Source organism: Pyrus communis, chromosome 2 (genome assembly GCF_963583255.1).
Source record: "Pyrus communis chromosome 2, drPyrComm1.1, whole genome shotgun sequence".
Taxonomy (NCBI): Eukaryota; Viridiplantae; Streptophyta; class Magnoliopsida; order Rosales; family Rosaceae; genus Pyrus; species Pyrus communis.
In genome coordinates, this window is record NC_084804.1 from 1,253,248 (window position 1) to 1,278,330 (window position 25,083).

Here is a 25,083-nt window from a genome sequence, read left to right on the forward strand (position 1 = left end):
TATTTAGACACAATTCGAAGACTGCGCTGGGGCACCCGCCTTGCCGTCTGATTATGCGTACAAGACGGGCGCACAAGCTGAAAGAAAAAGAGAAGACTTGATAACGTAGATTGGCTAACTAGAATGTGAAAAATACATACCATCAAATTAGCAACTAAAATGTGAAAAATAAAACTAGCTCTGAAAAAAATAAAAATAAAAATAAAAATAAATAAAAAAATCTCAATTGGTCTGAAATCCCTCCCTTATCAATCGTCACTACCACCTTCTGAGTGCTTGGCAGCCTCCCACTTCAGTCTTCTTTCTAAGATCTTGTTCTCGTCAAGTAATCGAACATACTCTTGGAAAAAATAATCCGAATCTTTGTTCACAGCCACAATTTCGTCGTTTGCGGCACGAAGATCCTCCGCCTTTGTTGCAATTTCGTATTCGAGCTTTTTTAGTGCAGTGAATGATGCCTGCAAGCAACTCTGTAATGTTCTATTTTTCTCGTGTACCTCATCTTGATCATCAAGTAATCGTCCAAATAGATTCCTCATAAAATTAGCATCGTCTTCTGCACCATTAAGCTCAAATTGTAGTTGGTCGAGTTTTGTTTTCAATGATTCCAGGTCGTCCTCTTTATCCGCAAGCATACGGTCGTACTCAGTGAAAGCCTCTTCGGATTGTTTCTCTTGCACGATCGCGCGGTCCTTTGCAGCGTAAATCTCTCTTGTCTTTGTCTCAAGCTCATGTTGTAGCCGTTTGAGCTTTGTGTCCGAAGATTGTAGCTCCTTTTGTAAACTTTGGTTTGCCTCAAATGCAATACCTTGCGCATCAAGTAGCTCTCCGAATGCGTTGCTTAAATTCCTTAAATTGACTTCTACATCATTCAGTTTTCCGGTTGTGGTCTCGAGTTCAGATTCTACTTGGCTGAGGCTAATGAGCTTTGTTTTCAAAATCTTGTTTTCTTCAAGCAATTGATCATGTTTGAGTTTGGCGTTTGACGACGACTGTAACTGCTGCTTTAAACTCTCATTCTCCCAATGGACAAGGTTCTGCTCCTTAATTACATGTCCAAGCAACTTGTTTAGAACAAGAACATAAGCTTGTGCAACATTAGTGTCGTTTGCCTTAATGTCGCGCTCCATCTCTGCGTTGTTGACCCTTATTCTCAACGATCGCAATTGGTCATCTTTCTCCCCAAGCAACCGATCAAACTCGACAAACATATCTTCCGATTCCAACAACTTGTGTAGACGTTTGTTTTCTGCAACCCCCAATGCGTTTCTTAGATCAGAAACATCTATTGTTTTGGTCTCGAGCTCGGATTGAACTTCGTCGAGCTTTGTGCTCAACGATTGCAGTTGGTTTTCTTTCTCCTCAAGCAAGCGATTATTGTTTTCTTCAAATCTGTTGCGCAGTTCCCCCATCAATTTCGTTTGTCTATGAAAGTTTTTGACATCCTCGCATACTCGGTGCAAGACGAAATCAAGGACTAGGAACAACCCTGTAGATGAACAACTCAAACGTGTTAATTTAGAGTAAAAACAAATTAGATAGATCCAGCCTTAAAATTTAAATTATGTACTCGACTTTTAAAGACTTCCATATGTTGTGCAGATCAGGTACGGAGCTAAAATAGACTTCTAATGGGGCACCTTTTATGTCATGGTATATACTTTATACGTATGAAAAACAAAACGAAGATTACCGATGAGAATGAAGTCGAGAAGCAGGCAGTAGTGACTGACAATGCGCTCGAAAGGTGTTTGGATCATCGCAACGTAGTGCACGAAGAAGAGAAACTGGAGCATGCCCTTCGCGAATTTCAAGCCGAACATGCTAGTGAGAGTTAAAAGCTCCATGAGTGAAATCCCCAGAAAGCTTCAACAAAGACGAGAGGGTTAAGCTCGTTAGATGGGTCTGGTGGTTTATTAACTTTCCTTGTACAAATAGTGCAGACATGTAGAGCGTATATATATAATCATAAAGGGCCTGTATATTTATACGTGTGTGTGTGTGTGTATGGTTATGATCCTTAGGCTTTTGGGTAAGTTGGTTTGGAATCCCATGGAAGGGATTTTTTTTTTTTGTTTTTTGGGAAACCTCGACGGTACGAGGGTAATTTTATTGATAACGAAAAAATAAGTTACACCTAAAGGATTTTACTTCCTCTTTTTGATTTTTCATTCCGTTCTCATTTAAATTCCAAGCAGAATCCGGAATGTGTGTCAAGAACTAATCCAGCTCTTGACTGGTTTGATTTGTTTCCCTTTTTTCCTAGGAGCTAAAACACTGGTTTATTGGACTTTTCATTCCTTTTCTTTTCCCTAGCCGAAGCCGGTTTTTTTATTTGTGCTCATCATCAGTACTAGTAGCCAAAACACAAAGGTAATGGTTAAATCAACCGTGGCAAAGGAAATCGCTACGAGTCCAAACATTTTCTTCTTCAATTCAAATCACACAATAAACCCGTCTACTTCCGAGCGTAATCAATTATAAAACAAAATAGCCCATCTGAAAATGCTTTTAATGAACTTTTTTTAGAACCAATCTTTAGTAAAATAAAAAGTAAATCTTAAAAAAACCACTTTATTGCTTCTTGTAAAAAACACATAACTGTTATTTCTTGCAGGAAGCCTTTAAGTGTTTTTGTAAAAAAACTTAACATCTAATAATAGGTGGTTAAATTTGAAACAATAACGGTGATAGATTTGGACAGGCCTACAAAGTTTATCAAGACAAAATGGAATAATTGATCCATTCTACTTCAACACTCAATTTTTAGTTACATCAACCATACAAAGTGGTAAGCCTCTCTCTCCCCCCATAATTAGATATATGACAAATTAAATGTAATAAATAAACCCATCTCAAAACACTCACAAAAAAACTTCCATGGAATTTCATAACAAATTAAAAATCTCAAAATGTGGGCAAAATCCCTTATGAATCTTTCTTGCTACCTAAACGTGACACTCTCCAGTCCAATGACTTCAACTGATTCTTTAACTTTTGGTTTTCTTCAAGTAAGCGGTCATACTCGAGAAGAAACCCTTCCGATTGTTTTCTTAGAGCAAGGACGTTGGACTCTGCAGTATGAACATCCTTTGTCTTTGTCTCGATTTCTGATTCTAGCTGTTTGAGTCTAGTCCGCAATGTAGCCATCTCATTCTCCGAAACTTTCATCTGATCCAAAATGCTAGATTTTCCATCCTCAGATCCTCTGTTCTGTTTCTTAAGGGCTTCCATACTCTTTCTGCGTATACGAAGTTCTCTAATGTAGTGGTGTAGTCTGTCTATCATAAGAGCAAGAAATAGGGAGCATCCTGCAAATGGGAGACACAAATGAGTCGATGACTAACAAGATTTTGTTACTATCAGAGAGCAACAGGAAGTCATGAAACATGAAACACCCTGCTGAAATAAACATCTGGTAAACAGAAATTGAACCAATATAATCACAACATGCGTTATTAAGGCTAACCCGACTAGGTGATTATCTTTTATTGTCAGCAAACACAAGCTACTACACATATTGTCAAAAGGGGAGAAGGAGCATCAGAAACCGCTTGAAAATTAATCGAATATGTAGGATGTGATCAGATCGGTTGCTTCTCATTTCATCCTCATCAAAAGGATGGGAAGGAGATCAAAAAGGAGTGAACAAAAAATAATTCAAACTCCATGAACATTAGCTACTGTACAAACAAAGCACATATTTCTTCACTGGTTTTATTTAATATATCTAACTACTGATGACCTAATGAAAACCGAAAAATGCACTTAAGAAAGACTAAGGAATCCAGGACTCTAGCAGCAAACAAATTACTTCTATGCTGATACAACCTATACGAACAATAGTGCAGCTGATATCACCAAATTGCTGTCTACAATATCAATACTATTTCCTGATAGAAGGACCTATAATTTTCCTTGACAAATTAAATTAGTATTAAGCCTCCAACTTAATTAAATGAAAAAATATCCCAGTTTCTTGCTTCTAAGGGCTGTATGGTGGTAAGTAGGCAGTAGGCACATTTCGGAGATTAACCATAGTCGGCAACAAGGTGAACAAGACACAAAATTCACCAGTAGCTCTGAAAATTACATCTCGAATTACAAAATGTTCCTCAACAACCGTAACATAGAGCATTCAAATTAAGTGATATATTTCGACCAGATTATGTGGCAGTATTGGGGAATATGAAACTACTTGTGAGCAATGAGCATACACAATTTTTGACGGACTCTGTATATAGAAAACCACTGAACTCAGAATCAGGTCACTATAACACCATAATGCCTCGAATTTGAGTTCTCAAAAACAGGTTCTCAGAAACAACTAATTAAGATCCAGAAAACCTAGTAAGTTACTTTCTCTTACAAGTTCGTGTCATCAATGAAACAGTGATTTGAGTATAGGAATGCAAAAAGTCACAATCTTTTGTCACCCAATATCATTCCCAAATCAAAGAAAACACATTTCAATCACAACTCACAAAACAACAAAACATTAACAAGAACAAAAAAAAATTGCACATTCAAAAATTTCACACTAAAATCTAAGTATCAGAGACTATGTCACTAGAAGTCTAAAACCAAAAACCAAGAATTACCCAGATAGCAATTGAGTTCTAGAAATTAACCCACAACAAAAATTTTAAAAAAAATCATAAAATTGAAAATTACCCATGAGAGTGGCGTCGAGAAGGTGCTTGATCATGAGGACCTGATCGGTGGGACTAAGAACAGCAGCTTTGTCGATCCGGCTCGCCCTGATCTTAACTATGCTGTAAACGTTGGTCATCACCACCACAAACACCGTCGCCGCCACCGTCTTCACCACGACGGGGCCGCGGCCGCGCTTGATCTGATCCAGCCCCAAAATCACCAGCTTCCTGAAGGGGGTCTTGAACAGAAACGCCAGTATCATAACCATTTCTGATAGAATCACTACGAACAGCAGCCGAATCATCTTTCTGGTGTTTTTGTTTTGGTGGGTAAGCAGAGTGTGTGAAAGTTGAAAGCTTCTGAAAGAATGCGTCGGTTTGGTTAGAAGAAGGACGAAAGAGGAGAAAATATTGTTGCGACAGAATTCAAAAAGGGCCAATTGGATTATTAGTCCCGTTCTGATGGGTTCACAGAAGATAGCTTATGTGATAAGATAATTAAGATTTAAATACTTGTAGTAAAGTCGGCTGCTATTTACGTTATTCATTAGAGAATTGTTATTAGTATTCTATAAATTTCATTTGGTACTATAAATTTTTCATAATTAGAAGGAAAAATACATTTCTGAAGAGTGTAGAATGAGATTTTTGGAGTGCTAATAACAATTTCATTTCATTAACTCTCTGTTAATTGTTAATACGTGAGCACAGATTAAAACAAAATTTTCTAATAATTGTTAGCACGTGCAAATAATTAACGAGAAGTTGAAATTTTTTTTAATTTTTGATCTAAATCTTAACATACTTCACAACATGCGTTTAAATCATAATACGACAGAACTGATTAAAAAAACAATACATGTCTTGCATTTGTAATTCTTACCATATATAGGATGAAATAGTAAATTTATACTATATCATCTTCATTTGTTCCACAATTGGACGGTTGGAGTCATCATGGAAATCACGTTAGGTTAACCATCGAATCATAGATGCATCATGCCTTTTATTCTTGACTTTAATTTGCTTTTTTCTGGACAAAGTTGTTTTTACATTGCTAACTTGGAAAATTTTGGTAGTGTCCCTCTACACTTGCAACTCTTTTCGACTTTAATTTAGTTACTTAGCTTCTAAACTTTAAAATTAGTATGGCATGATTCAAAATTATTACATTAATTAGGAAGGAGAAAAATTCGTACATTTTAATCTCTAATATATGCCGCTTAAATAGTCAAAAGTAACTCTCAATTTGATGAAAAGTTAGTTTATCTAACAAAAGTTAAGATTATAAAGACGTAAAACTAAATTGAATGTTGAAAAGACAATTTTGAAGGAGATACAAAGTTTTAGGCTTTGATAAAATTCATCCTTATTGCTGATCGCTACATTTTTGAAGACAAACAAGGCAAAGCAGCAATGGTGAAGGAAGGAGAACCGAACTCATAATCTCTGATGTCAAAATAAATGTTTTTAACTAACTAAGTTATAAACACTTGGATATTATATCTTAGTTTACACATTAGCTGGTTGGTGTGATAATCCAGGTTCATCATTAACGGCAGTTGGCGACCAAAATGGTTAACTGGCTTTTGGCCCTTGCTGATTGCCAGTAGTGTGTTTTTCAAGGAATCCATGGTGACAGATTAACAAATGAGTTGCCACTTGGGGAAAATAAATACGGCTGCTGTGGGGAATGGGGAAGGTAACATGCCAACATGGCTACTGCAGCAAGCAGATGCCAAATTAATCATGAGCTGCAATTCCATTTGCATGCCTCTTCCTCTTTCCTCCAACAAAGATATTGAACTCAAAACCGAGTAACAGAATGGATTTGGGCCTAAAATTTTTCAAGTTTGATTTTGGGCTTTGAGACTATTCCCACCATTGTATGGTTACATTATAGTGAAGAGCGTTAAGACGACTGATGTATAATTTTTGTTAGGTAGTGTTTTTCATATACCTTTTTTTTATCTTTCATTCACTCATGTTAATATTGTTTGTTGATTTCTTCAATTCAATCGACCTGACGGTCGAGAATTGAGAGGGGTGTATGAGAAGTAAAAATGATCGTGCGGATAGCACTACCCTTTTTGTTTAGTTTAACTGTCTTCAAAGCACTAATTCAAAGTTGATGGTTGGATTCCTTCATTAAATTATTTTAAAAAAAAAAAAATCCAACCATCAACTGTACATCATGTGATTTACATAAGATGGTCTAAATGTTTGATTTTCCTAACATTTTCCTTTCTCCTGCAAACCCTCGTCATCTCTAATCACTCAAACCTTACCTACTTAACACACAAGTTCGTCAATTATCTTTCAAAATCCTTAATTATTTATGGTGTTTAATCTTTTATACATCTATTTTTTATAATCGAAATATTTCAGTATCTTGTATTACAAGCATGACTTGGGGATGCGCACAATGTGTGATTAATTATTGATAGTGTTTAATCTTTTGAACATCCTAGCTAGTTACTCAGTATATTTTGTAATCGAAATATTTCAATATCTTGTACTACAAGCATCTGACTTGGAGATGCATACAATGTGTGATTAGAGCCATCCCAAAGTTCATTTTAGACATGTTTATTTCAATAACAAAAACCAATTCTCTAATCTTCCATGCTGAACACACCTAGATTTAATTTATAGTATGACATCCGCCAATCACGAAATTTTATGAGCTTTAATGTTTTCAATTACGACATTGTGCGATTAACTTAAGATACTAGCATACTAGCATAGTGACATTCCCGTTGCATTCATGGCTATCCTCTTGGATTAGTAGCATGTCATTTCACACTTGTTAAGCAATAAATAGTCGAAACAGATCACTCATTTATTCATTTAGAATATTTTCTAAAATATCCAGCATACATGAAAACGGGGATCCATGAATTATATCTAGCACATAGAGTTCATAATTGTTCAAGAGTTAACTAGAAAAACTCATAGGGGCAACAATCATCTGAGGCCAATCTAAGAATTTCGTCGGTTTCACTTGGCCTTTGGTAGTGCCACAGATCTTGCCTGTAAATTTAGGAAAATTCCCCTGAAAAAAGAAAAGTACAAGCCAGTTTGTTAACGAATCAAGAAAGAATGAACTAAATGCATATTATACCAGCAAAATGGAGGTTAAGTTTATAGATCATACCAGCCAAAAGCAACCAAGCTGTGGAAGACGACGCGGAGGTGAAGTGGCACATACTGGTGATTTATCCACCCCAGAACAGGCCAGAACTGCATTTTGACCCATCAAAGTTTTACAGTTACGAAATCTTCTACATTTTCGTATATGTCCTAGCATAAATCATACAGAGACAGAACTATATACCGTCCACGATGTGTATTGCACTTTTGGGTAGTCCGACTTAATTTTACTTTTCACTTGCACCCAAGGTCTTCCTGTGTTTCACATCTTCGTTAGAAAATTAAGCATCAAAGTTCACACCATCTTTTACACTAACTTAAACTAAACACTCATATCTGCCCCACGTGCTAGCGTGAGTCTTCCGGGCTGACTTTCTTTGAAAATTTAAAGGTTGTTTGAGTGATGCATAATATTTTAATCTCATATTTAAGTACTACAACTTTTAGATCCTAAACAAACAAATCTTAGGGGATGATGGGTACTACTGCATTCCGACTGTATTTCTCACATGCCAACATATCAAACATAAACAAAATAATCGAAGGTTTTCACATGTACTTACCCTCCACAACCAACCCATAGTAAAGCATGAAAACCAAGTTATTCCATGGAGAAGCCGTCAGCTGCTCTACGAGTACCTGAAAAAGTTTCACCAAGAATATTAGAATGGTCAATATGTTCTTCCACTTTTTCTTGGAGACAGGGGAAGGGAAAATGGGAGCATGAGGGAAAGTATAGCCTACCTTCTTTGCTACTGTTTTTGAATCCTTCTTCCCCTTGAAAATCTTATCTAGTATTGTATGCAGGAAATGCCCAAATGGTCCAAGATAAACAGCTCCGAGAAGCTGCGCTTAGAAATGCTAATCGTGTAAAATATATGCCACAGTAGTTATACACATTAAAACATCTTAGCAGATTAACAATTTTAGGGACAAGCATGAACTGTCTTAAAATGATAGTACTTATTCATAGAACCAAACTTCTTACAGACAACAAGAGAGTATATTATCACCCGTAATAATTGTAATGACTGCTGCTAGATGGATTTTTTGTGTGGTGGGGGGTGGGGGGTGTGGGGGACCATCATCTCCAACAGTAACGCTGCATATTTTGCATTTTCTCATGTTAGAGGCTTTAACCATCATGCCCCACTCAAACATTAAATGAGAGGGGAAGAAAAATTCCCAACTTTCACCGAAATTTTGGTACTAACTGATATTTAGGTTCAAGTCCATAACAAAACTAGTAGCCATTTTTTCGACAAGGGCATAAATTAGGTTCAAAAGATCGAACAATGTGTTTGTAGACATGTAAATTTGTTTCGTGTTTACAGTGTTACACCAACTTTACTACTTTCAAAAATCCCCTCCTTCTTTCATATACAATATACCACACAAACACAGATGAAAGAAACAAACTTGTGTAAAATCGGCAAACGCTGAAACCGCAAATAAAGATGGAATCCTAATGGACCTTACCACTTTGAGAAGAAGCCGTCTTATCTGAAGTTTCTGAATGCCAGTGAGCTTCTGAGACACTATGTCACTGATCGCCGACAAAACACCCGCTGTAATTGCCTGTTCGGATAACAAACAAAATGATCATCACCCTCAAATTCCCAATTAACAACTTGTTACACCATATTGCTCAGCTCGAAACACCAATTAACTACTAATCACAATTAAGGAATTTGAGCTGAAAATACATCATCTTTGAAAAAACCCAGATGAGAAAGCAACCAAAACACACAAAAAATTCAAGCTTTGGGGTTTTTCTCTACTTTCTCAGGAGCCAAACAGGGGTTTAAGAAGGAAAACGGAAATCATGATAGCCCAAAAAAAGTGAGACATAATTTGATAAAAGGCATAGAATTTGACCTTGGTTCTGAGCGGATGATGCTGAAGCTGAAGCAAGTACCGCTGCAACCCCTTCTTTGCAATCGACCCCATGAGATTTTCTTCGTTACAAAGTCGTCCGATTTCTTGAGAGGAGCTGAAAAGAATGGAGGCTTTACCTTTGAGAAATATATGGGGGAACTAATGGGAATAGGAAGTCAATGGGAATCGTCTACTCTACCCGTCCCATTCCTTTTTCATTTCCCTTTATTTTTATAAAAACATCAATATAAAATATTGACGTAACTTAATCGTGATCACAGAATAAAAAAGCATAAGAAATGTATGGAATGGAAAGGACAGACAATTCAGATCCTAATTAATGATACGCAACGGTTGGAAGTCAGGACAGCTGTGGGAGTGACAGAGGTTCATGTGCTTGTGGGTCCCGCCTCGCCGGAGGGGAGAGCAGGGGGACGGAGTGCCCAACTAAGCCAACACTGTTGTGTTATTATAATGTCGTAATAATGCTTCGCATATTCTCCGTCTGCGGTTTAAGCAATCACTCAGCAACCATAAGCAGGCGAGGAGGCATCTTCTAACTCTTCTTTCAGGAAAACGGGTTTGAAGTGTGAGGTTGACAAAAATGGGTTTCCGATTTTCAGCTTGAAATTATTGAAAAGTTAATTTTGGTCCAAATTAGAAAAATAAAAAACTTTATTTATTTCTACAAAAATAAAGATATCGAAAACAATGCAAATGATGGATTGTCCTAATTAATAATTATTAGAATTTCATATTTTACTCATTATATGTCTGTGTACAAATCCCTCTAAGTGTACATTAGTGTAGAACAATGCTGATGTTAACAAAATATTGCAAACAATTATCAAACTTTTAATACAAACGATATTTTTACTCTAAAAGGAGGGATAAAGATTTAACTCAAGACACAATAAATTGAAGAGGGAGGTCATAACTATTAAAACAATCTACCGCTTATAACCTTTTTAATTAAAAATGATAGCAAAAAGGATTAAGAAAAAACTTAATAATTACTAAAAAATCGTATTTATTCATAATTGAAAAAAACAATGAAGACGTGCATCGCAATAATCTTCGATGAACAAAATAGGTGACTTGGAATTTTTGTGAAACTATTGCCATAGTTTAATTCAGGACGTAAAAGATGATATTCACAAATTGTCTTGAAAATGATAGCAAAAATGCGTTAAGGAAAATACTCAACTTCATTTTTTATATACAAATTAAAATTTGACATGTATCTATGAATATATATTTTTTCTATTAAAATATTAATAATTTACTTTTATATATCCATATTACATTAGATTGTAATTTGTAGATAAAAGACATTCATAAGATAATGAACTCAAAGCATGAAGTGCAAAGTTAAGCCACAACTTTAGGTGAACGAAACGTGAGTAGTGCAAGTTTTACAAAAATATAATAATTAAGAGATAATTGCAGCAATGGTCTATGAACTTTAACTCAACTTTAGTTCATGAACTAAAAATTCGTAAGTATTGATCCCTAAATTATTATAGTGTGGAACAATGGTTTTTTTAGCTAACTCATTCAAAACTTCTATCCATTTTTTCCCTTTAAACCTTTTATTTTGAATGAAGAATCTAACGGAGTTAGCCAAAATGAACATTGCTCCACATTATAACAAGTTTGGAAATTAAGGGATGTGTAGTCAATTTGGATTTCAGAGGATTTTAAAAGACATTTTACAAGTGACAGATTTCAAAGAATTTTAATAAATTCTATGATTTTATATGGATTTTGGCATATTATAGATTTGTATTATAGATTTCTATGGATTTTTATGGATTTCAAAAGATTTTAACCTATACAAACTCCTGCCAAATGTTGCCATAGAGAAGAAAATGGCCAAGTTTTGCTTACAATTTGGTAAGAACCATCAGCTCAAATACAATCGTTTGAATGCGACAGGGAAGAAAAGTATTCATCGCAGGAATGCATAAACAACTTCCATTAAAGCAAAGAAAGAGTCAGCTATGACTACTCTAATGAAAAAAAATGGAAGAGTGAGATTCCGCCATCTTCTATCTCTTGAGAAATTATTTATGTTTCAAACTGTTCTTTTCACATTCACTATTGATGCAGATTTCTGATGGATGTGAAAAGAAATCGGTTGATGCCATCTTGAAAACTGTTCTTCTTCTGTTTGAGACTGTTCCTGTGAAAAGAAATCAGAGGGGATGGAGTGAGATTCTCGATGCAATTTGGTATTTATATCACCCACCTTGAAATCCATCAAAATCCTTTTACCATTAAAATCCTAACAACCCCTAGGCCCTAGACTTGTACTGATTTTTTTAAATCATATTTGACTACCCATAGATTTTGTTGTATTTTTTAAAATCCTACCAAATCTTAATTTGACTACACTATGATTTCAAAATCCTTTAAAATCATCTTATAAAATCCTGATTGACTACTTTTAGATTTTAAAGTCTATTAAAATCTTACCAAATCCTAATTTGACTACACCCCCTAATTGACACACCCTGACCGAGATCAGGGCGTGCTGGCCGTCACGCAAGGTGACGTAACCATGTGTACGTGCGGAAGCTAATTAAAAGTAATGTAAAAGTATGAATAATTTTAAAACTAGCATACAAAGTACTAAGACAAGTGCTAGCGCTAAGTTCAGAGCATAAAGTCTACAGCAGTCCAAGGTAAATGATACGACAAAAGTACACCCGAAGGTGACACTACAATGGTGAGTATCTGTCAGAAATGCCGGGACGCCCTCTGGGAAAACCACCGAATCCGCTAAGCTACTAGAACCTGGAGGGGCGCAAAAACAAAAGCGTGAGTGGGCAAAAACAAAGCTCTTTGAAAACCATTAGCAAAATACATTCTAACCCCTCGCCGTAAAACCTGTATACTTCCCAGAAAGTAAACATATATACGTATGTATAAATATGCCAAACATGCTCAAGGGTATACTAATCATGCTCAAGAATATGCCATATCAAAGCCTCATAATGATATGCAGGTGCTCAGGTATAAATCACAATCAATAGCATAACATCTGGCAGCCGGAGTCACCTAACGTGACCTGTACGGCTGCATATAGAGCTCAAATATCAAACTCAATAACTGAACCTGCCCACGAGTCGGAACCACCTAAAGTGGTCTGTACGACAGGCCTGGGTGTAACATATATACGCTCTAGTGCTACGATCACGTGAAGGCTATGCGAATAATCGCGGGTCACCTACGAGTCGGAACCACCTAGGGTGGTCTGTACGACAAGACTGTGCACCTAACTTGGATCCAAGCTGAGTGTGTGGTGCGGGAGGTGAACAACACGTGAAGGACTGTGCCCTACTCTGGGCGGGAGCACTAACACCGGGGGTGCAGGTTATGAGCTCTCTAAGCATCTCTAATCACTATTTAATGCAAATGTTAAATAACGCTTACCTGGCACTTACCTGCGTCTCCACAGCACCAAATATAAATATGTATATGTATACCGCTACTAATACATGTGATGATGCATAAACAATAAGGATATGGTGCATGGCATAACATAATTAACCCTTTTTAAATCAATTTCTGGGAATATAAATGTATATAGGTATATACGGAAAAACCAAAAGCCCACTCACTGGTAAGTGGAAGGGTTGTAGCCCCCCTGTCTCGAGTGCGCACGCTCGTCCTCGGGATACGTGTCACCTATATGCGAAACAACTATAAAAACGTTAACTTTAAAGCACATAACCTAACTTTCGTAATAACTTCTCATACATTGCTCAAAATGGACAATTGAATATACCAACGTGCTCTACACAACCTCAGGATCACAACCATATTTTTAGAAAAATTTTCCTCCGCCGCACGCGCCCCCACGCGCCGGCAAAGGCACGGCCACACGCAGGCACGTGTGGCGCACACGGACGGCGTCAACTGACGCCGTCAGGAATATTCCGTCAGTTTTGACAGATTCCGTTAACGGCGTCAGGAATATTCCGTCTCCTTCTCCGGCGAGCCTCCGGCGCCGGAAAACTGGGAAATTTTCAAACTTCGTTTTCTCACTCGTTTCTCAACCGTTTTCCATGAGTCTTGAACCAAAATGACGCTTAGACTTAGGAGAATCACGATAGACTAGTTTTAAGGGCTAAAAACTACACGATCATACCTGTCCACACAATCCAAAACCGGCCAACTTCGACCACGGTGATCCCGACGTCCAAATTCGTCCAACGAGCTACTCCGAGGCTCCTTGGGACACCACCAAGCTACCTACAAACTCCATTTTCCTTAAAACGTAAGTATTTACGTTTGCATGAATAGTACTCAAAACTGCCATTGTCGAATCGACGTGAAAACGACGGATTTCTTACCTGAAAATGGTATGATCGTGCTCCCCTCGACCTCACGATCACGACAGTGCCCTTGGTTTCCTCGATCTGTGATGGTTTGAGGGGTTTGTGTGTTTGTCCGTACGTTTATGGAAATGGGAAGGGAGAGAGAGAGAGACACGGGAGAGAGAGACAGGGAAGAGACAGAGGGAAAGGGAGAGTGACAGTGTGTGTGAGTGTGTGTGTGTGTGGTCCAACACATGCCACACCACACAAAACAACCAATAACGTGACAAAAACGAACTAGGGGCAAAGTCGTAATTTCACACATACGTTAATATGAATTTTTGGGACGGGATGTCACACTAATACTAACGGATTTTTACTTTAGGAATTAAAGCTCTAAGTGGGCCAAAATTCAAGATAATTGCTCTAATTTTCTCAACAAATTAAAGAAAAACAGAAGGAGGAGGATTGCATTTAGAAAATTAGAATCTGATACGTTGAGGCTTGAAAACTAGTAGTTGGGAGACCTCTTCAAGTCGCACGTCAATTATCAAAATTGACCGCTAAAAAACCAAGTGATGAAGAGAGACCTATTCAAATTGCAAGTAAATTGATAAAATTGACCAAAACAAAGAGTTGTCAGTTTTTTTTAAATATTGCATTTGTGAGGGTGAATCAAATGCAATGGTGAACGAAATTTTGAAAAACATTTGAGCTATTATAATTTATAAATTTGTATATTTGGTCGTTAAACTTCTTCATTAAATAATATTGACAATGTTTTGTTTAGTCGAATGTGACACACCCCGACCGAGATCAGGGCGTGCTGGCCGTCACGCGGACGTGACGGCCAGCACGCCCTGATCTCGGTCGGGGTGTGTCAGAATGTGACATTTTTCTTTTGTCAAATAATTGTGATATATTATTGTAATATTACTTAAAAATGACGCTCGAGAAAATGAGTTTGAAAATGATAGCAAATTGGGTCTAAAAAAGCAAAATAATTATAGATAAATAAAAACAGAAGGAGAAATATGATATTTATAAAAAAGGATGAATCTGTGACACCGTTGTTATTTACACAATTTTTGACATATGTTTTGAGGGGCAAACTTTGTAATATATTTCAACGATCTGAATTGTTTATCTTTTAAGTTTCCCTTCAAATATCAAGTCTACCAAAAATCATTCAAATCTGAAATCATATGACGATATGACTGCTAGGTTTAGGATTTCTTTATGGAAATTAGTTTGTCAAATTTCTACATTACAAATGAATGTCTTAATGATTTTGACTTTGTTCATTTTGTTCCAAAAATAATCTATGGATGATGTTCTAAAAAATAGACGATAGAGATCATTAAAACATATTATAGAGTAGATCCCACGAAAATATGATGTGAATAGAGACAGAAAGACCACTTCAATTTAGAGGTCAAAAACTTGTAAGTTGGACTTTAGATTATTAAACCCAGTTGTTAAATAGAGTACAACGCAAGTAAACGTATCCTCTAATCACTATACATTAGCGGTGAACACACATATTATAGAGTAGATCCCACGAAAATATGATGTGAATAGAGACAGAAAGACCACTTCAATTAGAGGTCAAAAACTTGTAAGTTGGACTTTAGATTATTAAACCCAGTTGTTAAATAGAGTACAACGCAAGTAAACGTATCCTCTAATCACTATACATTAGCGGTGAACACATGTAATGTTTTGGTTTACTCCTTTTATATTTGTGTTAATTAATCAACATATAAAACACTATAAAAACGAGAAACGGTATATCATTTTACTAAATATTTAATTATCAAAATGCCTCCTAAACTATCACTAAAGTATCTCTTTACCATATGTTTTTGCAACTGTATCACTTTATCTAATATCATTTTGTATATCACATAACACCAGTTTGCAAAATTCGTCAATTAACGAATAACTTCTGCTCCACAATATGGCATGATATTAATAATATGAATGACATTTTGATTATATATTGAGTATCTCATATTAATAAAAAATTAATTAATTAGTTAACACACGGAGTTGATGAACTACGGTAATGTGAATTACAAATTGAAAGTTTAGAGAGGTTGCAGAAGGAGAGGATGAAGCCATACTTTTGAAATACTTGATGGTGCATTTTGATAGTTAAGCATTTTACTAAGGTAATGTTGATTGAGCAGTGTTAATCGTGTCGACATCAAGGTTTATATTAATATAAGTTTTCAGTTGTGTAATATATGTTGTATGAAATTCTTGTTATAGTTCAGACTCTCCTTTTGATCTTGTTCTTTGATGTATTCGGCGATAGACTAAACTTAGCAAATTAGAGAATAACTTGAAATACACAAGATTTATAATAGTTAGGCAAGACTTATGCTGACGGCCAGGTGTGATTTCTCTTAGTATAGAAATCACGGCTTCCTTATTAATAAAGCATACAATCCTTTTGCAAATCCTAAACTAATCCCTCTCCTCTTGGTTGTCTCGGGCTTTTCTCTCTCTTGTTTCTAGCTTTGCCGCACCCTATTTGTAAGTATAGGATTTGGTTTACATGCTTACTCCTTGTTAAGTTTCCTACTCTAAGTGGGATAGGAAAATACACTTTCTTTTCTTTTTCCAATTGTACTTCTCGAATTCCCGCTCTAAATTGTAAAAGGAAACTTAATTCTTTTCTAATATAATTTTAAACAAAATAGGATACTAACGTTGACGAGCTAAATTTCGAACAATTCTTACCCATGCTAATACTATACGTGTGTGCATGAAGACGAGAGAGAGAACGAGTGAAGGCAATGCAAAATAGTGGACCAAATATTGAAGAGGAAAATTAAAAATAAGGGAATGGGTCACGCTGCAGCATCAGGTCAGCCAATAAACCAAGTCCAGTCAATATTTCCAAATCTGACCCCTTCTTCCCTTTTCAGTTTTCAGCTCTCCCGCATATAAATACCCACCACATCCCACCCTCTTCTTCCATTCCCAACCCCTCTCCTCCTACTACTCCAAACTGAAAACCCACCTGAGATCCTCTGCTCTCGACACTCTTGAGTCTTAACAAAACACAGTACCCCAACCAATCAAATGGCTTCCCTCCAAACTTCATCTCCTGTCTTCTCTTCTCCCTCACGTCGTTCTTCCTCAAACAGAACCATAAATGCCCCCATTCATGCCCGCAAGCTCCCAAGAGTCCGCTTCGCTGACCTGAAACAAACCACGAAGCTCGTCCTCCAAGGCCTCCAGTTGAAGGAACAAGTTCTGAAACAGGAAAACACCGATTTGTATAGCAACAATCACTCTGCAGCAGCAGCTCCTACAGCTTCCACAACTCAGCTCTACGCGCTCTTAGAGGCTGTGGTGGACAGAGTGGAGATGCACGCGAACATCGGCGAGCAGCGCAATAACTGGAACGCACTCTTACTTAGCTCTATCAACATGATCACTCTCTCCGCTTCCCTAATGGCCGGAGTTAATGCAGCTGCTGGAACGTCCGTTTTGGCATTGAACATTTCATCGGCTATTTTGTTTTCCGCAGCTACCGGAATGCTGCTTATCATGAACAAGATCCAGCCTTCGCAGCTCGCTGAGGAGCAGCGCAATGCTACGAGGTTGTTCAGGCAGCTCCAGAGCAAAATTGAGACGGTGTTTGCTCTTCGTGATCCTACTGAGAAAGATGTGAAGGAGACAATGGAGAAGGTTTTGGCTCTTGACAAAGCTTACCCTCTTGCGTTGCTCGGTGCCATGCTCGAAAAATTCCCCAAAAAATTGGAGCCGACTGTTTGGTGGCCTAGAAATGTTGTTCAATCTCAAAATCCAAGGAAACCGAAATCCCAGATGGGAAATAATGTGAATGGATGGAGTGAAGAACTTGAAAGGGAAATGAGAGAAATTATTCAAGTTGTGAAGAACAAGGACCTTGAAAACTATGTGAGATTAGGAAGCTCGGTAGTATTAAAGACCAACAAGATTTTGGCAGTTTCAGGCCCTGTGCTTACTGGGATCGCGGCTATTGGATCCGCTTTTGTAGGCCATGGATCAGCCACTGTCGCGGTTGCAACAGTGGCTGCAGGCTCTTTGGCTAGCGCAGTGAATGCTTTTCAGCATGGCGGGCAAGTAGGGATGGTGTTTGAGATGAATAGGAACTGCGCCGGCTTCTTCAACAAGTTGGAGGATTCAATTGAAGCAACACTTGGAGAACAAGACTGGGAGAAGAGAGAAAATGGGGTGGTTTTTGAAATGAAGGTTGCAATGCGGTTGGGGAGAAGCTTGGAACAGCTCAGAGAACTTGCATCGAAATCAGCTTTGTATCGTTCGAATGGAGAACCCATAGACGAATTCGGTTGCAAGCTTTTCTAATTAGTGTAAGAGTATAAAGAATGGTTAGGATCATGCCACTTGTCATAAGATTGTAGACCTAAGTTGGTTAGTTAGCTAGAGACCTGGTTCTCTATATATACATCGGATCAGGATCCTCTCCTGATCTAAGGATGAGGATCCCCATGACCAAGAAGTGTAGGACGTTGGATGAAAATCCAACGACTATAATTATTGTAACTTTAAAATGACCCCCTTGTTTGTAGCTGTTGGATTTTCATCCAACGGCCCACATTTCTTGGTCATGAGGATCCCCATACAAAGATCAGGAGAGGATCCTGATCCATATACATCAATGTAATAGCTTCTATAGTAAGAAATGAAAGCATAACAAATTAATGCAATACTTCTCTCTTTAAGATTCTCTCTCACTCTTCCTCTTTGAACTCTGTTTCTCTCTAGTTCTTGAAACCCTATTTCTATAATCTCTACATCATTGAATGTGAAGCTTGATGATTCTAATTACTTGAATTGGCAATTTCAAATGCAATTGTTATTGAGGGCCACGAAATCTTGGGTTTTGTTGATGGATCGCATGTTTGTCCCCCTCAATATGTTACCGGTTATGCTAATTCTGATATTTATGGTCTTGCTGCTGCAAATTGTTCTTCTCAATCTGAGAATGAAGACTATATTGTTTGGAAGATGCACAATCGTGCTCTTATGTAGTTGATCACTGCTACTTAGTCTCCAGTAGTAATTTCATGTGCCATTGGTAGCACCAGTGCCTATGATCTGTGGACTCGATTAAAGGAACAATTTTCGGCTGTCTCTCGGACTAGTATAATTCAACTTAAGTCGAATCTTCAGACTATTTGAAAGGGTTCGAATTCGATGTCTCAATATTTGCAACGTATTAAGGAAGCTAGGGATTATTTGTCTGCTGCTGGGGTCACTTTTGCAGATGAGGATATTGTTATACTTGCCTTCAATGGCTTACCTCCTAAATATAATACCTTCCGTAGTGTTATAAGGGGTTGTGAAAATGTTATTTCTTTCAAGGAATTTAGGGTACAATTGCTTGCTGAGGAGCTTATTGTTGATAGCAATGTGAACTCATAGATTCTCACTGCCATGATTGCTAACAATTATAGTCCTCAATCTCCCACAGCTCAACCTCGATCTGGAAGTTCAGGTCTTGGTTTCTCAGGTCACACTAATGGTTTCAATAGTGGTTATTCTGGTTCTTCATGAGGGTATTGATCTTTTACCAACAAGAATGGCAAAGGAAAATTTCATCAAGGGTATAGGTATCCTAATCCTAATCCTCGACAACAATTTCACACTACTTTTCCTAATTCGAACCCTCGTGTTCTTAGTCATTCTCCACCACAGTACTTTGGTCTTCATACCACACCATAAGTTCCTTGTCAACTGTGTAATACATTTGGTCACACGACTCCATTCTGTAACTTAAAACAAATGGATAGGTAAGGTTGTAACATCTGTGGTAAAACAAATCACACTACCTGGTATTGATTCTTTAATGACAAAGGGCCTAATTTTGGTGGTCCACGTCATTCTACATCAACTACGACTGCATATGCTCGTTCTACACCAACATTTTCACCTTAGTCTTATATGCAAGCTATGCACATAGTCACTTCTCAATCATCCCCAGCTTCCACATCTCATCGTCAATCATAGATTTAGATCACTGACTCGGGTGCTACAAATTATATGACAGCAGACCTTAGTAACTTGTCACTGGCTTTTCCTTATCCCACAAATAAGACCGTGCAAACTGCAAATGGTGAAGGTTTACAAATATCTCACATTGGTAGCTCCATTATTCAAACACTCGTGCATCCAATAAAATTCAATTATGTTCTCTATGTGCCTAGACTTTCAAGTAACTTGTTATCAGTTCACAAAATTTGTCTTGATAACAATTGTTGGTTAATATTTGATGCTTATTGCTTCTGGATTCAAGACAAGGCCATAGGGAGGATATTATACAAAAGACTATGCAGTAATGGACTTTATCCCATCTCTTCACCCGTTCGTCATCACTCATTACACAGTCCAGGCACTCCCAAAGCTTCTGCATTTCTTGGTCAGATTGTTAGTTGTAATCTCTAGCATAGTAGGTTAGGTCGTCCTACTAATAACATAGCCAAAATAATGCTGCATAAGTCTTCCATTTCTTGTACAAAGGAAGATGTCCCATTGATGTGTCATGGTCTGCCTTTTCAGTCTAGTGATCATAAATCTGTAATTCCTTTTGCAACTGTACACAGTGACCTTTGGGGTCCTTCTCCATGTAATTCCATTTATGGCTATAAATACTACGTGACTCTTATTGATGAGTGCACTCGATATTGTTGGTTGTTTCCCCTTGTCAACAAGTCAGACTTCTTTGAAACCTTTGTTGTTTTTTTATTCTTTTGTACAAACTCAATTCTCGGTGTCTATCCAAATATTACAAACTAATGGTGGTGGAGATTATAACAGTTCTAAACTTCAATATTTCCTTCATAGTAAAGGCATTACACATCATAAGTCTTGCCCACATATACCAGAACAAAACGGTTTGGCTGAAAGGAAACACATACACATTATTGAAACCACTGTCACACTTTTACAATCTGCAAAATTACCCTCTCATTTCTAGTCTTTTTCTTGTCAAGTAGTTGTGTATGTTATCAATCGTATGCCAGCTCCTATCTTGAAGAATTGTTCACCTTTTAAGGCTCTATTTGGAGCCTCATACCTCAACTCATCTTCGAGTCTTTGGTTGTTCTTGCTTTCTATTATTGAGACCTTACATCAAAACAAAGTTACAACCTAAAACCACAGAATGTGTTTTCCTTAGGTATGGCTCAAAGTACAAGGATTTTATATGTTTTGATGTCTTAACGGGTAGAATTTATATATCTCGACATGTTGTCTTTAATGAGTCTAGATTCCCATATCCTTATTTGACTGTGAAACCTACATCCACACATGTCCAGGTATTTTTCCCTCAGTCTTTACATTCATATCCTGTACCTGATATGAATAACATCTTAGTTCAGCTTCCAATTGCATTCACCATCACCATCTATGTCATCAAATGGTGTCATATCTTCATCATCAGTTCCATTGTCTCCTTCATACATAACTTCTTATTATGTATCAATACCATCCCCTAGTACACTGTCATCACCAGAGAATGTTACATCTCCGTCCATTACTGCACCTGCAAGTTCTTCACAATTACTCCTTGTGGATCCTGAGTTTAGTTCTGATCTCCTTCAAGTGGTATTGCCTATAGCACCACTTAATCTACATCATACGCAAACCAGAAGTAAAGATGGTATAATAAAAAAAAAAGTATTTCTCAGTAAGCTCCATGATTCTAGTGATGTTGATTTAGCTCAAATGGAACCTAGGCTCGCTTGGTTGTTAAGGGGTTTAATCAAGAACCTAGTTTGGATTATGGGGAGACCTTTAGTCCAGTGGTTAAGCTAACCACTGTGAGACTAGTTCTAGCTTTGGCGGCACACTTTACTTGGCCTTTGAGGCAGTTGGATGTAAAGAATGCATTCCTGCATGGAGTGTTAAATGAAGAGGTATTCATGGCCCAACCTCCTGGTTTTGAAGACCATTTTCATCCTGAGCTAGTTTGTAGACTTCACAAGTCCTTATATGGATTAAAACAGGCTCCACGAGACTGGAATGAGAGGTTCACAGGTTTTCTTCCATCTTTGGGATTTCAGTCTACATATTCTGATTCTTCCTTGTTTGTTAAAATTGTTGGAAGTAATATTGTCATCCTATTACTTTATGTGAATGATATTATTATCTCTGGGAGTTTTACTTTCTCTATTCAGCAAGTCATTCAATCTTTGACAACTGAATTCGATATCAAGGACTTGGGAGAGCTGCATTAGTTTTTGGGGATTCAGATTACCAAAATTGATCAAGGTTTATTCTTGTCACAGTCAAAGTATATCCAAGATTTATTGGAGAAGGTTGAAATGATGGATTGCAAGGCATGTGACACTCCATGTCTTCCATATAATAGACTATTAAAAGATGATGGTATTCCATACAACAATCCAACAATATATAGAAGCATCGTTAGAGCTTTACAGTATCTTACTTTCACTCGGCTTGATATTGCTCTCTTAGTTCATCAAGTTTGCCAATTTCTGCAGTCTCCAATGGTGTCTCATTTCACAGTAGTGAAACTTATTCTACGATATCTCAAGGGTTCCTTATCAGTTGGTCTCTCTTATACTCGGGGTTCTTTGTCATTAAAAACTTTTAGTGATGCAGACTGGGCTGGGGACCCTAATGATAGTCCGGTCAACTACTGGCATGGTTGTCTTTTTGGGTAATAATCTTATTTCGTGGTCATCCAAGAAGCAAAACACGGTTTCCAGGTCATCTACAGAGGCTGAGTATAGAGTTATGTCAACCATAGCTCCTGAGCTTGAATGGATTCAGCAATTGTTACAGTTCATGCATGTTAAACCTCGTGATGCTCTTGTGCTTTTCTGTGATAATCTTTATGCCATTGCATTGTCGTTCAACCCTGTTCATCATCAACATATAAAGCATATTAAGATTGATGTGAACTTTGTCCGTGAAGGAGTTGCTAAGAAGACACTACTGGTTCAGTTTGTTTCATCTCGTGAACAATTTGCAGATATACTCACTAAAAGTCTCAGTGTTCCTCTATTTCGCTCTCATTGCTTCAACCTTATGCTTGGTTCCTCCAAGACATGGGTTTGTGGGGGGATGTAAAAGTATAAAGAATGGTTAGGATCATGCCACTTGTCATAAGATTGTAGACCTAAGTTAGTCAGTTAGCTAGAGACTTGGTTCTCAATGTATACATCAATGTAATATCTTCTACAGTAAGAAATGAAAGCATAACAGATTAATGCAATACTTCTTTCTCTAAGATTCTCTCTCACTCTTCTTCTTCGATCTCTCTTTCTCTCTAGTTCTTGAAACTCTAGCTTACATTAACAATTAGTTCATCAGATTTTGTACAAACATAACAAAAGGAAAAATTCTTTGATTCTTTAGTTACTTGTAGAATCTAGCAATTCATTTGATTCTTTGTACAATGATGTAACATAAACAATTTAGTGTTAGCACTCAAAGTTTTCACACTACAATTTGTTTCTTTCGTCGAATTAAGCTTTGTTTAGCGTTAAACAATTGCGGTTTGCGCTTAATTAGTATTTATTGAAAACAAAATTTTATGACCTTGTTGAGAGAGGGAGTTCTGAGTTTAGTAGTTGAACAAAATAAAGTCGTTTTCAGCCTAGTTGAATGTTTTAACGAAATGCCAGTTCATACCAAAAATATATTACAAAGTTTGCCCCACAAAACATGTGACCACATGACCACTATATCTGAACCGTCTATCTTTTAAATTTTCCCTCAAAGATCAAGTCTACCAAAAATCACTCAAATCTGAAATCATGTGACCACATGACTGCTGGGTTTAGGATTTCTTTATTGAAATTAGTTCGTCAACTTTCTTCACTACAAATGAATGTCTTAATAATTTTGAATTTGTCTATTTTGTTCCAAAAATAATCTGTGAATGATATTCTAAAAGATAGATGGTACAATTCTTTAAAACATATTGTAGAGTTGGTCCCATAAAAATACCATGAAGGTGAATAGAGACAGAAAGACCACTTCAATTTAGAGGTCAAAAACTTGTAAGTTGGACTTTAGATTATCAAACCAAATTGTTAAATAGAGTACAACGCAAGTAAACGTATCCTCTAATCACTATACATTATTAGCAGTGAACACAGGTAATGTTTTGGTTTACTCCTTTTGTATTTTTGTTAATTAATCAACATGTAAAACACTATAAAGACGAGAAACAGTATATCATTTTACTAAATATTTAATTTTCAAAATGCATCCTAAACCATCACGAACGTATCTCTTTACCATATGTTTTTGCAACTGTATCACTTTATCTAATAGCATTTTGTATCTCACATAACACCAGTTTGCAAAATTCGTCAATTAACGAATAACTTTTGCTCCGCGATATGGCATGATATTATTAATATGAATGACATTTTGATGATATAGTGTCTCGTATTAACACCAAAAAAAAAAAAAAAAAAAAAAGTTAACACACGGAGTTGATGAACTATGGTAATGTGAATTACAAATTGAAAGTTCAGAGGGGAAAAGTGATACAGTTGCAAAACGAGAGGATGAAGCCATACTTTTGAAATACTTGATGGTCATTTTGATAGTTAAGCATTTTACTAAGGTAATGTTAATTGAGCAGTATTAATCGTATTGTTTTAGTTGTTCCATATTAGGGTTGTCGGGTAATGTATGTTGTATAAAATTTTTGTTATAATTTTGACTCTCTTCTGGATCTTGTTCTTTTATGTATCCGGCAATAGAATAAACTTAGCAAATTAGCGAATAACTTGAAATACACAAGATTTATACTGGTTAGATAGAACTTTTGCTTATGTCCAGTTGTGATTTCTCTTAGTCCATGAATCAAGGCTTCTTTGATTAATAATAAGGCATACAGTACTTTTGCAAACCCTACACTAATCCCTCTTCTCTCGGCTGTCTCGAGCTATTCGCTCTCTTATTTTTAGCCTTGCAGCACCCTATTTATAAGTATAGGGGTGTGGTTTACATGTCTACTTCTTGTTAAGTTTCCTATTCTATGTGGAATAGAAAAATACATTTTCTTT

The 25,083-nt window shown here is 36.9% G+C and overlaps 4 protein-coding genes across 5 annotated transcripts; 1 reads left to right on the top strand and 3 right to left on the bottom strand.

Moving 5' to 3' along the window:
- Window positions 1–248: 248 nt before the first annotated feature.
- On the bottom strand, window positions 249–1,847 carry LOC137727114 (uncharacterized). The gene is made up of 2 exons (XM_068466049.1): window positions 1,694–1,847; window positions 249–1,489 (listed from the first exon to the last, which is right to left on the bottom strand). Exons 1-2 carry the CDS (start codon window positions 1,845–1,847, stop codon window positions 249–251), a joined length of 1,395 nt encoding a protein of 464 aa, XP_068322150.1.
- An 860-nt stretch (window positions 1,848–2,707) lies between these two features.
- On the bottom strand, window positions 2,708–5,109 carry LOC137726889 (uncharacterized). Its single transcript, XM_068465840.1, has 2 exons — window positions 4,675–5,109; window positions 2,708–3,311 (listed from the first exon to the last, which is right to left on the bottom strand). The coding sequence occupies exons 1-2, from the start codon at window positions 4,958–4,960 to the stop codon at window positions 2,929–2,931; spliced, it is 669 nt and encodes a 222-aa protein (XP_068321941.1). The 5' UTR covers window positions 4,961–5,109; the 3' UTR covers window positions 2,708–2,928.
- A 2,367-nt stretch (window positions 5,110–7,476) lies between these two features.
- LOC137725644 (peroxisomal membrane protein PMP22-like) lies at window positions 7,477–10,210 on the bottom strand. Of its 2 annotated transcripts, XM_068464400.1 has the most exons (8): window positions 10,070–10,210; window positions 9,687–9,801; window positions 9,288–9,386; window positions 8,553–8,654; window positions 8,372–8,447; window positions 7,993–8,063; window positions 7,813–7,898; window positions 7,477–7,710 (listed from the first exon to the last, which is right to left on the bottom strand). In XM_068464400.1, the coding sequence occupies exons 2-8, from the start codon at window positions 9,756–9,758 to the stop codon at window positions 7,656–7,658; spliced, it is 561 nt and encodes a 186-aa protein (XP_068320501.1). In that variant the 5' UTR covers window positions 9,759–9,801; window positions 10,070–10,210; the 3' UTR covers window positions 7,477–7,655. The 2 variants fall into 2 exon arrangements, with proteins under 2 accessions (XP_068320501.1, XP_068320500.1); XM_068464399.1 differs by lacking the exon at window positions 10,070–10,210 and having other exon boundaries at window positions 9,687–9,895.
- Window positions 10,211–17,085: 6,875 nt separating this feature from the next.
- On the top strand, window positions 17,086–18,720 carry LOC137721222 (probable F-box protein At4g22030). Its single transcript, XM_068460323.1, has one exon. The coding sequence runs from the start codon at window positions 17,105–17,107 to the stop codon at window positions 18,374–18,376; it is 1,272 nt and encodes a 423-aa protein (XP_068316424.1). The 5' UTR covers window positions 17,086–17,104; the 3' UTR covers window positions 18,377–18,720.
- The last annotated feature ends 6,363 nt before the right edge of the window (window positions 18,721–25,083 follow it).